This window comes from Danio aesculapii, chromosome 20 (assembly GCF_903798145.1).
Source record: "Danio aesculapii chromosome 20, fDanAes4.1, whole genome shotgun sequence".
NCBI classification, from domain to species: domain Eukaryota; kingdom Metazoa; phylum Chordata; class Actinopteri; order Cypriniformes; family Danionidae; genus Danio; species Danio aesculapii.
In genome coordinates this window covers 52,055,604-52,071,363 of record NC_079454.1, presented here as the reverse complement: position 1 = coordinate 52,071,363, position 15,760 = coordinate 52,055,604, and the positions used below count along the sequence as shown (strand labels likewise).

At 35.0% G+C, this 15,760-nt stretch overlaps 1 protein-coding gene across 1 annotated transcript in view; it reads left to right on the top strand.

The window, feature by feature from the left end:
* The first annotated feature begins 496 nt into the window (after positions 1–496).
* The window catches only part of nfkbie (nuclear factor of kappa light polypeptide gene enhancer in B-cells inhibitor, epsilon), a 30,685-nt gene continuing 15,421 nt past the window's right edge, over positions 497–15,760 (top strand). Inside the window, exons 1-2 of the mRNA XM_056481568.1 lie at positions 497–1,093; positions 8,665–8,767. Coding sequence (XP_056337543.1) covers positions 792–1,093; positions 8,665–8,767 — 405 coding nt within the window. The 5' untranslated portion in view covers positions 497–791. The remainder of the gene's footprint in view (positions 1,094–8,664; positions 8,768–15,760) is intronic.

The window sequence follows — 15,760 nt, the reverse complement described above, 5'->3', positions numbered from 1 at the left end:
ATATATATTAGTGTTGGGCATATATATGTATGCATATGTATTTATATATATGTGTATGCATATGTATTTATATATATGTGTATGTATGTATGTATGTATGTATATATATATATATATATATATATATATATATGTATATATATATATATATATATATATATATATATATATATATATATATATATATATATATATATATATATATATATACTATGTGATTCTGTGCAATCTGGGGAACTCCAGTCCAAATTAAAGTACTGTAGCAATTCAGGGTTTGTTAAGGACATGATTATAGCTTTAAAACTAGTCAGGTGAAGCCACAGGTGGTTAAAGGAAGTGACTGGGATCTCAAAATCGAGAACCAGTCTGAATCTACCGTCTTTCAGGAGATTCCATGGGCTTGTCATGTATATTTGTACTGGATCTCTAATGACAGTTTTGCCACTCCCAGTGGGGAATTCCCACTGTAGAATTAAAAGCCGATTTGACTCCGCCTACAACATCGCTTCCCCATGCTCTTCACATTACTATCTGCTTTTGTGGCAGAAGTTTCATTACTTTACCAAGTCTGCTAGCCTACGCTTAAACTCAAACTCGCGCTTTACGTAAATAAACCAAACAATTATAGAAAATACATCGCGGAGACGTCTGTAATTGGACTATCTGAGGATTCATCAGTGGTGGGATGAGAAACAAAAGCGAGTGTCTCTGGTGTCATAATGTCACGGTGATTTCTTTACGTACTTTTATTGTTTTTCTGCTAAATTGACGATACGCATTGAAGCTTCAAAATGTCGCGGAGCGGCGGCGGCGACAAAGATGGCAAACCCGAACTCGACGAAATTCGGATCGACTCCGGAATCGAGTCTGTACCTAGAGAGCAGTTTGCCAGTCTGCCCAACTCTGAGGAGAAGGATAAACACAGTACAGATGAGCGACTGGACTCTGCTTACGGCTCTTCATCTCTAACAGTGGAGAGTTTGGGGGATTTTATCGAAGAATTCAGAATTTCTGAATGTAAAAACGCGACGGACTGTGAATACACTGAAGAGGAAGTGAATTTCTTAACCACTGTCACTGACGATGGAGACACGTACGTTAAATCCTCATTTATACGTTCAAATGTATCGCTTGAGTGCATTTTCAGTGAGTTTTATTGTCTAAACATTGAGTTTTTGAGTTTTATTAACAGTTTTAAGTGAGGTCCTTACGTTAGGTGTTGATTCGTTGCGCGCCGCGGAGTGATATTAAAAGTAGATCTTCATTGACATGTTTAAATATATAACCTGAGTGCTCTTTAAATTAATATTAATGTGTAAATATGGGTTATTGTGAGTTTTATAAACTATTTTTAAGCAATATGGTCCTACTAATATTAAGTTTTGATTGGCACCATGCCGCGGAGTAATTTTATTTTTTTTTAAAACGCGTCCTATTTATTTATTCATTCATTTATTTACATATAAATTCACGCATTCTGCATTATAAAAATACACAAGACACAATTCTGCGGTTAATTTCCAGTGTGTAAATTTTTCATTGCAATATAGTGCGTGTTTTTGCTACTCTTAACAATATTTGATCAGTGATAACAGGTGTTTGGTTAATAATTAATTCCGATGTTGTTTCAGTCTTGAGAAACTACTGAAACATTGTGACAGCTATATCATGAGATACATATTCACCGTTTACCTGCAGCACCACTTGGATCAATAGTTTACGCATATTATACTAGGGACTATATTTTCCAGCGGAAGGATTGTGTTGATCGAATAAGTATTTTGCTGTTCGTTATTTTAAAGACGCATTCATTTTCATATACAAGGGACTTTACACCAGTGGTTTATTATGAGTGGGTTGCAGTCTATGTTTGGACTCTATCGGTTCATTTTAATCCCTAACAAAGCAAGACTAAGAATATGACATATTATACCATAACTAATCTAAGAAAGATGGCTTTACACTCTACAAATGTCCTCTGTGGCATGATTATAAAGTCCTAACACGATCAAACAAGTTTAATTTTAATGTAATATCCCTTGTGGCATGGAGATAATTCATCAGTTTAATAATGAAAGTCATTAGTTAAATGTTGGCCATTCATTAAATGTTATATTAAACCAATTAGAGAGGCTTTGTGCACGAAAAGAAGTTGGTATACTGTAAAAAATGTAAGCAAATATTTTATTTATGTTGCATAAACTTATTTTAAAAGGTTTTAAGTAATTTTTTTAAGTTATACGATGTCTAACTTCATATTTGAGACACTTTAATTGATGTAAATTGAGATGACTAGAAAAGTTAATGTGATTCAACTAAAAAAATTTAAGACAGCAAGACATTTTTGTTTACAGTGACGTAGTAACTTTGATAAATAGGCTAAAAAGTTTCAAATTATGATGTTAGAACTATATCAGCATTCTTTTTTAAGTGCAAGAAAACAAATAAGCTCTCCTTCCAATGCATGCACATTCATTTGTAAGCATTTGTTTTAATTCATTGCAATTGAAACATGATTTAAAATGGCTCATTCTTCCTTTTTACATCCAGTAAACGCCAAGATTTTTGCGTATGCGTTCTTTAAAACAAACTTGAGTGATTTGTTTAAGTTGGCTGAGTGACACATTCTCATATGACAGATGCAGTTTTGATTGCAGTAGCAGGCTTTTCTGTGTTAACACTGCAGTCAGTTAACAGACATCTAGAAACTGGATCTGCCGTTTATGGCGCATGAGAAGCAGAAAGCAGAAGTATGCAGACAAGCGTGGAATTCCCCCTCATTGACTCAGAAAACACGCTCTGATGGCAGCGTTTTGAAAAGTGCAAAGCTTTAGACGCACATATTCATGTGATTTTTTTTAATGGTTTTAGAGCATGTGTCATGTAATAAACATGTTTATGCAAGCACTGACCTTTACACTAGATAGTGGTTGGGTTTGTAACGTATATGCGTTCAAAAACATCCACCGCACAAGTGGGCACACACGCATTCTGCTTAATGTCAGCCTGCTTTCAATTCAATTCTTCACTGTTTTCATAGTGACAGGCCGGGGTGATGGTATGATTGTTATTTTGAGAACGTCTTGATTCACTTTGAGTCATGCATCGGCTTTTAGGTGCTGTTGCAAGAACAAAACTCCATTGTCTTTTTTTTTCCTGAGTGTTATCAGAGTAAAGAAAAGTCACAGGCCGTATGAAATCCCCAGGAAGTGTCAAGAACTGAGTGTTGTCCCACTCCAGGAATGCACTTTCATGATTGGGGTTGAAGGTAGTGGTTTTATTAGCATTGCAAACATCGTAAATATGAACTCTAAGTCTTTCCGGGTATACTTAACTTAACAAGTGAAGCATTTAAATGAGATGCATGCATTTCTGATTATACAGTAACTTTAATTTAAGTTGTTAACTGTCACGTGCATGTTTAAAACAGTTATGGGCTGTATTTAAAGGCACAGTACATAATATTTGACTAGATACTATTCAAGATGCTAGTATTGCGGCTTTTAAAGGCTTAACTAGGTTAATTAGGTTTAACTTAGGGTAATTAGGCAAGTCATTGTATAACAGGGGTTTGTTCTGTAGACAATCCAAAATATTGCTGAAGGGGGCTAATAATATTGACCTTAAAATGGGTTTAAAAAATTAAGAACTGCTTTTATTCTAGCCGAAAGAAAGCAAATAAGACTTTCTCCAGAAGAAAAAATATTATAGGAAATACTGTGGAAAAATTCCTGAATCTGTTCAACATCATTTGGGTAATATTTGAAAAAGAACAAATAGTTCAGAGTAGATGATACCAAATACACAGAGTTTGTACGTATGCCAATTTTAACGACCGTGTATGTGAAGTGTGTTCATGCTAAGGACGTCACACACCCTTCATTTACATTTTTCTAAAAGTAATTTGGACTGCCCAACTGCTTGCACAAACCACGCCCATAAATGCAAAAGTGGGCGGTGCCCCCGAAGTATTCTTCGTTAAATTGTGTGAAAACCGTTGTTTGAATATTACTTATTCACTATGTAGTAGTTAGCTCGTGTCTTTTAAGACTGAGCTGTTTAAACCCAAAATAATTCTACTGAGCTCATCAAGTCATTTAAAACGCCTGAGGCATAATAAAAGCTCCGCTGCTTTTTTCACACTCATCTCTCATCAGTAATTTCTTCGCTTCTTTTAGTCTTACTCTGCTTCATACTGCTATAATAAATACTGTTGTGAGGAGACTTAGTGGTTAGCACTGTTTGCTCACAGCAAGAAGGTCACTGGTTCGAGTCTCGGCTGGACCAGTTGGCGTTTCTCTGTGGAGTTTACATGTTCTCCCCGTGTTGTCGTGGGTTTCCTCCAGGTGCTCCGGTTTCCCCCACAGTCCAAACACATGCGCTATTGGTGAATTGGATGAACTAAGATGGCCATAGTGTATGAGTGTGATTGAGTGTGTATGGGTGTTTCCCAGTACTGGGTTGCAGCTGGAAGGGCATTGGCTGTGTAAAACATACGCTGGAATGCTTGGCGGTTCATTCAGCTGTGGCGACCTCTGAAAAAGACACTAAGCCGAAGGAAAATGAATGACTGAATGAGATCATACGAATTTGCAACTAATTCAAAGTTACGAATTGCCATGCGATTGCATTGACGTCACCTTGTGGCCATTGTTGGTATAGCAGCTCACAAAAGTATTTTGTGATATCACTCTCAAATTTGGAACAAAGCCTCTTTAGTCCTACAGCTTTTATTTTGTATAATAATGAGAGATCATACAAATTTTCTAATTATTAAGTTCTGAATTGCGGTGACATTGCATTGACGTCACCTAGTGGCATTTGTTGGTATAGCAGCTCACAAAAAACTCTTATTTTGTGATATCAGTCTCAACTTTGGAACAAAGCCTCTTTAGACCTATAGCTTTTATTTAGTATAATTATAAGAGATCATATGAATTTGCAACTGAATAACAAAGTTACGAATTGCCATGAGATTGCAATGACATCACCCAGTGGCATTTGTTGGTATAGCAGCTCACCAAAAACGTGTTTTGTGAAATTTTGTCTCAAATTTGGAACAAAACTGCTTTGACCTAAAGCATTTATTTAGTATATTTATAATTATAAGAGATCATATGAATTTGCAACTAATTCAGTTACAAATTGTCATAAGATTGCATTGACGTCACCTAGTGGCCTTTGTGGTATAGCGGCTCACAAAAATCTTTTTTTATTTTGTGATATCAGTCCCAAATTTGGAACACAGCCTCTTTAGTCCTACAGCTTTTATTTAGTATAATTTTAATTATAAGAATTCATACAAATTTGCAACTAATAAAAAAAAAAAATTTGCGAATTGCTATGAGATTGCATTGACGTCACCTAGTGGCCTTTGTTGGTATAGCAGCTCCCAAAAAATGTATTTTGTGATATCACTGTCAAATTTGGAACAAAGCCTCTTTAGTCCTACAGCTTTTATTTAGTATAATTTTAATTATAAGAGATCATACGAATTTGCAACTAAATAAAAAACTTACGAATTGCCATGAGATTGCTTTGACATCACCTAGTGGCATTTGTTGGTATAGCAGCTCACCAAAAACGGGTTTTGTGATATTAGTCTTAAATTTAGAACAAAACTGCTTTAGACCTAAAGCTTTTATTTAGTATATTTATAATTATAAGAGATCATACGAATTTGCAACTGATTCAAAAAGTTACGAATTGCCATGTGACTGCATTGACGTCACCTAGTGGCCTTCGTCAGTATAGCAGCTCACAAAAATGTTTTATTTTGTGGTATCAGTCTCAATTTTGGAACACAACTTCTTTAGTCTTATAGCTTTTATTAAGCATAATTTTAATTATAAGAGATCATATGAATTTGCAAGTTTTAAATTGCTTTGTGACTGCATTGACGTCACCTAGTGGCCTTCGTCAGTATAGCAGCTCACAAAAAAACTTTTATTTTGTGGTATCAGTCTCAAATTTGGAACACAACTTCTTTAGTCTTATAGCTTTTATTTAGCATAGTTTTTATGGTGAACCAAATTTTGATTTATAATTATTTAATTGCTTTACAATACATTACAATATTAGTAAACAAGGTAAACTTAACAAACTTATAGCTTTTTTCTTCGTATTTAAACCTCATACATCTGTGCAAGAAACTTCGATGTATCTTCTTTAAAACAAGACCAGGATGTCTCGGAGGATTGTAATCAAAATTCTGACATTACCTTCGCATAATTGCTACAGCATTATGAAATGTAGCATACAAGACACTTTTTATGGCATTCACTTTCATGAAATGGTTAAATAAAGCAGGGTAAACGCTCTCTTTGTTTGTGTTTCACAAAGCAAGGTCATAAGGTGGAATAAACAATGACCGAATGTGCATGTTTTGATGAGGAAAAACCTGCAAATTTCACATACAAAATGAATCATGCTTGTTTTCCACAGTCAGATTGATGACACCGAAGCCCTCTCACAATATTTACATGCTGAAACCGCTGGCTTCTACCTGTTTCCTCCTGGCTTACTGTAAAAGGTTATCGCATGTGGGGAAAGTAGGTGAGAAATTACACACCTGAGAGGAAATATGGCAGCTAGAGGATTGGAAATAAAGACAATGAGTATGCATTAATTGATTTTCCTGCACGCATTATTTACCGGTTATTTGTGACTCAGATGCACTCGAACATTTATGCAACCAGTCCAGGTCATGTTTGAACTCTTAAATCAGTTTTGCTTCCCCCTCACAAAGTCTGCATTTATTTCACTGCAAAAGAGGCTGGATTCCACACAATCGCAGTAAAATCTGCAAAGTTGTGGAACAATATTAATACAAATTTATTAATGCAATAAGTGCAGAATATTAATTACAGGAGGCAAATCATGCAAACAAAAAACAAACAGGTCAAACAAAACACAAATCACATACAGTAACACATAATGTTGATAATGGTAATAACAATACACTATAAAAATACTGCTTTCCACACAATTCTCACCCAATACAGATCGATTAAGTGAAGTTATTGCTTTAAGTTGATTGAGCATAAAACAATTAAGTTGTCGAAAAATTGATTCAGTTGATTCAGCTCATTTTACGTATGAAGTTTGAACATGCAGGTGTAATATTAATAATAATGAGGTTGGGAGATGGACTGATAATAGTAATATTTAGGGCTGCACCATACTGGAAAAACCTGACATTGCGATATTTTTTTGTTCTCTGATATATATCGCGATATGAAAACAATTTCGGCAGATGACTTGAATAGCTCTATTTGGGATGAAATAATTAACTTATATTGGAGTAATCGTGTAGTGGAGTGAATGAAAGAAATCGCAGGTGTAAATGAATAAGATAATAAGTGAAATAAGTAGTCAGATATTCAGGTACAGCAATACGATACGATATTATCGTGAGATTTTGCCCTTGATTATCATAGCTCATGATGCATTACAAGAAAACCATCCATAATCGATCATATTTGTAAATGAAGAAGGGAAAATGCATCAAAAATTAATATGTATTTTATTAACAGCACATATATTTTGAGGATTTGCAACATTGATATGTGTTCGATCTGACATTACAGCGCCACCTTAAGTACTGTTGCCTAAGTGGTAAATGGTAGCAGTGCAAGGCTGATGAGTTAGCTCAGATCTTTAGTACCTTTAATTAAATATTGATAATTGGCTACATTGATAATGTATACAGAGTGGAATTATCTCAATAAATCAGCATCAATATTTTGTCGCCTCACAAAAAGAAAGTCGCTGGTTCGAGTCTCGGCTGGGTCGGTTGGCATTTCAGTGTGGAGTTTGCATGTTCTCTCCGTGTTCGTGTAGGTTTCCTCCGGGTTTCCCCCACAGAAAGACATGTGCTGTAGGTAAATTGGGTAAGCTAAATTGGCCGTAGTGTATGTCTGTGATGGGTTGTGGCTAGAAGGGCATCTGCTGCGTAAAACATGTACTAGATAAGTTGGCGGTTCATTCCGCTGTGGCGACCCCAGATTAATAAAGAGACTAAGCTGAAAAGAAAATGAATGAATAATCAAATGTAATATAAAATGTAAACACTGCACATTCTTGATCAACAATAATGCCAACTCCACATTTGAGATGCTGCGATTGTGACTAAAACACACACATTGTGAATACACACACTGCGATATCGATGCTGAAATGATATATTGTGCAGCCCTGGTATTAATAATAAATTATAATTCTGTCACCACACAAGTTAGACGCTGCAAACGTGAATTCTGCATGACAAATGTCAATGTTAATTCATTTCTGGAACTTTTTAAAATGAAATTCGCTGTGAAAATGTCTTCATATTTCCTCGACTCCACATCAGCTTTGTTGTCCTTCTTGTAAGTGTGAGATTTTCAGTAACCCATGCAGTTTTTAATCATTAGATAGCAAGACGAGCTCTGATGTGGATGCGTTTATAAAAGAAAGTTCCATCGTTGCGCAATGCTTGAATGCGAGCCGCTGCCATTCGCTTTACTGTGACATATTTCTCAGTATCATTCAACCTAATTTTTTTTTTCCATCACACATCGAGCTGCTTTTAGACTGCGGTTTGCAAGACAGTTCCTTCCCTTTACCGACGTCGGCTCTACTTCAGCTTTTAACCATCAGCTTTTCTTGTTTTTGTGTTTCCAGGATTCTCCACTTGGCCATCATTCACGAAGAGCTGAAATTTGCACAGCATTTGGTAGATCTGTTCCCTCCAGAGCTGATGGATATCCAGAACAACTTATATCAGGTATCGGGATGAGATTGCGTAACAAAATTAGCATGCGTTCAAAGAATTGCACACACGTTTTCAATGGAAAGCTGTCGTGCTCATGTTTCATGAATAAGACCCTGAAGGAACAGGAAAAAAGAAACTTGAGGGAAATCTTGCATGAAAGTTGCAATGAGTTTGGTTATTTTTGTTTCCCCTTTGAGGGAAACTCCCTGAATGTGTATCAAAGAACGATGGGGGTTTATTACACTCGTTTGACAGCCTCCGGTTTCAATTGTTATTTTGAAATTTGGGGTTTATCCGGTGACAACAGATGAGGGGCTTTCTAAAGAAACCCCCCTCATAACTGTTGTAAGTAAGAAGCCTAAATTAAGTGTTTATTGACTTATTGTTGGCATTTTGGTTGAGGGAAGCTGCAATGTGGGCAATTCAGCATTCACAGTTTCATTTAAACATCAGTGAATAACCTTTAAAGGGATAGTTCACTCAAACATTTAAGTTTGATCTCTATTTACTGTACCTGATATATATATATATATATATATATATATATATATATATATATATATATATATATATATATATATATATTTAAAAATATTGGAAATTGATAACCATTGACCTCCATAAACATACATAAAAATACAAATACTAGGCAAGGAAATGGTTACCAGTTTCCAATATTCTTTAACATATCTTTTGTATATCTATCACAACAAACTGGGTTGTTTTAACCCAACATTGGGTCAGACATTGACAAACCCTACGCTTGATTAATTTTCTCAGTTAAATTAAAATGACATTTTGGTACAAAATGGTTGGATTTGTCCATAATTGACCAACCATTAGTTTAAAACAATCCAGCGTTTTTAGTTGAACTCTGTTTATATTGATGCATATTAGTCAGGGAGTTGCAATATCATATGTAAGGGCTCAGTAATACAACAATTGTTCCAGTCTATCGGCAGAAAACAAAACTAGTTCAAATTTTCTCTCTCTCTGAATCAAACAGTACAATCCTAAACTCTTGCATCCAAAACCCAGCATTTTTAAAGTGTAAAAACGTGCACTGCTTTTTCTTTTTGGGAAAGGAAAACCCCTTCATCTACTCCATTCCCAGTAGATTCAGCTATGTTTAACAACCCCAAGAGTTTCACTAAAATGAGTTTACAAACTCATTTGAACCCAACCAACCTTTGGGTTCAAAATTTTCATTTTAAATTAACCGGGAGAATTAATCCAATGTTGATTTTAACAAAGTTTGACCCAATATTGGGTTAAAACAATCCAGCATATTATAATGTACAATTAATGAAAGATTATCAACTCTTTGGGTTTAATTTAATATAAAACTGGTGACTTGGTGAAGATAAAAACATTTGAACCTATTTAATGCTTAAAACAGTGTTTGTAAACTCATTTTAGTTTAATGATGTGACACTTTTGGGGTTATTAAATGTGGCTAAATCTATTGGGAATGGAGTGAATGAAGGGGTTTTCCTTTCCAGAAAAGAAGAGGCAGTGCAAGTTTTTACACTCTAAAAACTGTTAAATTAAACCAAAACCAAGTTTATTATCTGTCATTAAACTTACACACTAAAACATGCTGGGTTGTTTAACCCAACATTGGGTCAAACATTGACAAATCCAACATTTGATTAATTTTCTTAATTAAATGACACTTTTGAACCCAATGGTTGGGTTGGGTTTGTCCATGTTTGACCAAACATTGAATTAAAAAAACTGTGTTTTACTTTTCTAGAGTGTAAAAACTTGCACTGCCTTTTGTTTTCTGGAAAGGAAAACCTCATTGTCAATAGATTCAGCCACATTTAATAACCCCAAAAGTGTCAGTCATTAAACTAAAATGAGTTCACAAACACTGTTTTAAGCATTAAATAGGTTCAAATGTTTTTATCTTCACTGAGTCACCAGTTTAATGTTAAATTAAACCCAACAATTGATAATCTTTCATTAAATGTTCACTATAAAAAATGCTGGATTGTTTTAACCCAATATTGGGTCAAACTTTGTCAAAACCAACATTGGATTCATTCTCCCGGTTAATTTAAAATGAGAATTTTGACCCCTGTGGTTGGTTGGGTTTGTCCATTTTTGACCAAACACTGGGTTAATAAAAATACAGCATTTTTAGAGTGTAAAAATTTCTCCACCTTTTCTATTCTGGAAAGAAAAACCCCTTCATCTACTTCGTTACCAGTGTATTCAGCTACATTTAATAACTAAAAACTACTAAAACAGGCTGGGCTGTTTTAACCCAACATTGGGTCAAAAATTGACAAACCCAACATTAGATTAATTTTCTCAATTACATTTAAATGACACTTTTGAACCCAATGGTTGGTTGGGTTCGTCCATATTTGGCCAAACATTAAGTTAAAACAACCCAGTGTTTTACTTTTCTAGAATGTAAAAGCTTGCACTGCCTTTTCTTCTCTGGAAAGGAAAACCCCTTCATCCACTCTGTTCCCAATGGATTCAGCCTCATTCAATAACCCCATACGTGTCAGTCATTGTTTTAAGCATTAAATGAGTTTAAAATCTGTTTATCTTCAGTGAGTCACCAGTTTTATGTTAAATCAAAAAAGATTACAATCTTTCATTAAATGTTCACATTACAACAGGCTGGGTTGTTTTAACCCAACATTGGGTCAAAACATCGACAAACCCAACATTGGATTAATTTTCTCAATTAAATTTAAGTGACCTTTTGAACCCAATGGTTGGTTGGGTTTGTCCATATTTGGCCAAACATTAGGTTATAACAACCCAGCATTTTTAGAGTCTCAAAACTTGCCTTTTCTTTTCTGGAAAGAAAAATTAATTCTCAATGGATTCAGCCACATTTAAAAACCCCAAAAGTCACATCATAAACTAAAATGAGTTCACAAACTCTGTTTTATGTATTAAATGAGTTTAAAGTCTGTTTATCTTCAATGAGTCACCAGTATCATGTTAAATTAAATCCAAAAAGTTCATAATCTGTCATTGAACGTACACTTTAAAACATGCTGGATTGTTTTTACCCAACATTGGGTCAAAGATTGACAAACCCAAAGTTTGATTAATTTTCACGATTTAAATTTTAATGACACTTTTGAGCCCAATGGTTATTCCATATTTGACCAAACACTGGGCTAAAACAACCCAGCATTTTTTAGAGTGTAAAAACTTGCACTGCCTTTTCTTTTCTGGAAAGGAAAACCCCTTCATCCACTCTGTTCGCAATAGATTTAGCTACATTCAATAACCCCATAAGTGTCACATCATTAAACCAAACACTGTTTTATGAATTAAATTAGTTTAAAGTCGTTATCTTCAATGATTCACCAGTTTCATCTTAAATTAAACCCAAATAGTTTATAATCTCTCATTAAATGTACACATTAAAAGATGGTGGGTTGCTTTAACTCAACATTTGGGTCAAACATTGACAAACCCAATGTTGAATTAATTAAGTTTAACTGACACTTTTGAACCCAATGGTTGGTTGGGTTTGTCCATATTTGGCCAAACATTGGGTTAAAACAACCCAGCATTTTCTAGAGTGTAAAAACTTGCACCGCCTTTTCTGGAAAGGAAAACCCCTTCATCCACTCCGTTCCCAATGGGATTAGCCACATTTAATAACCCCAAAAGTGTCACATCATTAAACTAAAAGGAGTTCACAAACAATATTTCATGCATTAAATTAGTTTAAAGTCTTTATCTTCAATGATTCACCAGTTTCATATTAAATTAAACCCAAAAAAATTTGTAATCTGTCAGTAAATGTACACACTAAAACATGGTGGGTTGTTTTGACCCAACATTTGAGCCAAATATTGTCAAACCCAATGTTGGATTAATTTCCTCGATTAAATTTAAATGACACTTTTGAACCCAATGGTTGGTTAGGTTTGTACATATTTGGCCATACATTGGATTAAAACCACCCAGCATTTTCTAGAGTGTAAAAACGTGCACTGCCATTTCTTTTCTGGAAAGGAAAACCCCTTCATCCCCTATGTTCTCAATGGATATGGCCACGATTAACAACCCCAAAATATTCACATCATCAAACTAAAATCAGTTTACAAACAATAATTTCTGTATTAAATGAGTTTTAAGTTGGTTTATCTTCAGTAATCCGCCAGTTTCATGTTAAATTAAACCCAAAAGTTTAGAATCTTTCATTAAATGTGCACTCTAAAACATGCTGGGTTGTTTCAACCCAACATTGGGTCAAAGATTGAGAAACCCAACATTGGACTAATTTTCTTAATTAAATTTAAATCACACTTTTGAACCCAATGGTTGGTTGGGTTTGTCCATATTTGGCCAAACATTGGATTAAAACAACCCAGTGTTTTGTTTTGTTTTTGTGTAAAAACTTGCACTGCCTTTTCTTTTCTGGAAAGGAAAACCCCTTCATCCACTCCATTCCCAATGGGATTAGCCACATTTAATAACCCCAAAAGTGTCACATCATTAAACTAAAAGGAGTTCACAAACAATATTTCATGCATTAAATGAGTTTAAAGTTGGTTTATCTTCAGTAATCCACCAGTTTCATGTTAAATTAAACCCAAAACTTTTGAATCTTTCATTAAATGTGCACTCTAAAACATGCTAAAACATTGGGTCAAAGATTGAGAAACCCAACATTGGACTAATTTTCTTAATTACATTTAAATGACACTTTTGAACCCAATGCTTGGTTGGGTTTGTCCATATTTGGCCAAACATTGGGTTAAAGCAACCCAGTGTTTTGTTTTGTTTTGTGTAAAAACTTGCACTGCCTTTTCTTTTCTAGAAAAAAACCCTACATTCACTCCATTCCCAATGGATTTAGCACACATCCCACATTTAATAACCCTAAAAGAGTCACGTCATTAAACCAAAATGAGTTTACAAACACTGTTGTAAGCATTAAATACTTTAAAATCTGTTTATCTTCACTGAGTCACCAGTGTCATGGTAAATAAAACCAAAATCGTTGATAATCTTTCGTTATATGTGCACACTAAAATTTTGTATTAATTTTCTCAATTAAATTTAAATGACACTTTTGAACCCAATGGTTGACTGGGTTTGTCCATATTTGACCAAACACTGGGTTAAAACAATCTAGCATTTTTTGAGTGTAAAAACTTGCACTGCCATTTTTTTCTGGAAAGGAAAACCCCTTCATCTACTCCATTCCCAATGGATTCAGCCACATTTAATAACCCCAAAAGTGTCACATTATTAAGCTAAAATGAGTTCACAAACACTGTTTTAAGCATTAAATAGTTTCAAATCTGTTTATCTTCACTGAGTCACCAGTTTAAAGTTAAATAAAACCCAAAAAGTTTAAAATCTGTCAATGAATGTTCACTTTAAAAAATGCTGGGTTATTTTAACTCCTCATTAAGTCAAACTTTGACAAACCCAACATCGGATAAATTTCACTTTTGAACCCAAATTGTCTATATTTGACCAAACGCTGGGTTAAAACAACCCAGCATTTTTAGAGTGTAAAAACTTGCACAGCCTCTTCTTTTCTGGAAAGAATAACCCCTTCATCCACTCTGTTCCCAATTGATTTAGCCACGATTAATAACCCCAAAGGAGTCGCATCATTAAACTCTAAAATGAGTTTGCAAACACAGTTTTCTCTTCTGTTTTCTGCATTAAATGAGTAGATACCAGATTTGGGTCAGACGCGGTGTGAAGTCTAAAGGAAACACTGCACAAATCCGACAGTCAGCACTTAACACTGAGTAATACTGGCCTGCTGTACTTTTACCAAAAGCCACGTAATCAGCTAACGCCAGGCCATTGGGCGCATTACTCACATGTTTCCCTTTTACACAGTCAGTGTGTTACTCCCAGATTGAGTAAACCCTCCTCGTATGTGGAATAAATGTCTTGATGTCATTCAATCAAAAGGCTCGGTGAATTCATGTCATTATTATGCAATGCTCTTGCTAGCCCACACAGGCTAACTCTTCAAGCTGAGTGTCTGTCTGAAGCGCTCGGGTTGTAAACTTTTCGTTTGAGGCATGGGGACGGCCCCCGTACTATAGACTAACCAATATATCCGGTTGCATGAAAAAAGGGGGGAAAATAGTTAGATGTGCGTCTCTGAAGTGCATTTTTGACTTGCTAATAAAATAAAAAGAGCAAAATGTATATTTAAAGGGGATTTGATATGCAAAAATCACTTTTTAAGGGGTTTAAATGCAGTTGCATGGCAATAATATGTAAATATGACCAGCCTCTAATGGTAAACATTAATTAATACTATTTTTTATAATCAGACTTGATAAAAACAGTCTGCAGAAACACTTTGATTGACATTCTCCCTTTGTACGGAGAAAGCCCTGCGTATTAGTCATAATCTCTCTCCATTAGCATAAACAGCCCTGAGTGAGAAGCAGCCGTCCATCATTAGAGTTTTGCACTAATAAACACTGTAGTCTCCATAGACTGCCTTTTTCTGAGATATTTTTTCTATATTTTCACTTTTGACGTTTTGAGATGACGTTAGTCCTGTTTTAATCTGCCACTATGCTGACACACAGGCATTTGGAGCTCCGCCCTTTTCTGAAAAGAGCACAATCTCATTTGAATTTAAAGCGACAGTCACCAAAGCAGCACAATTAGGATTAAAGCCTAAAGGGGTTTGTTTCAGAGAGTTATAAGACATTATTTGTGTGCTATTTTCAGCTGAAACTTCACACAGCTTCACATCATACGGTTGTGAAAAACCTGGAAAAGTTATGGTATTTTGACATGGCATTTTCCAGGCCTGGGAAAGTTTTGGAAAAACAGAAAAGCCCACAAAGTTTTGGAAAAGTCATTGAAAACATATCTGTATTCTGGAATATAGGTTACAGGGTGTCCTCTAGGATTTTTTAGGCCTTTTGCACAGATCTACCAACTACCTATGGTGTTATTTCAATGACAAATGTCTTTAGCGGGTTATTACAAGTCGAGATCGCATTTGTGTAACACGAGCATGTG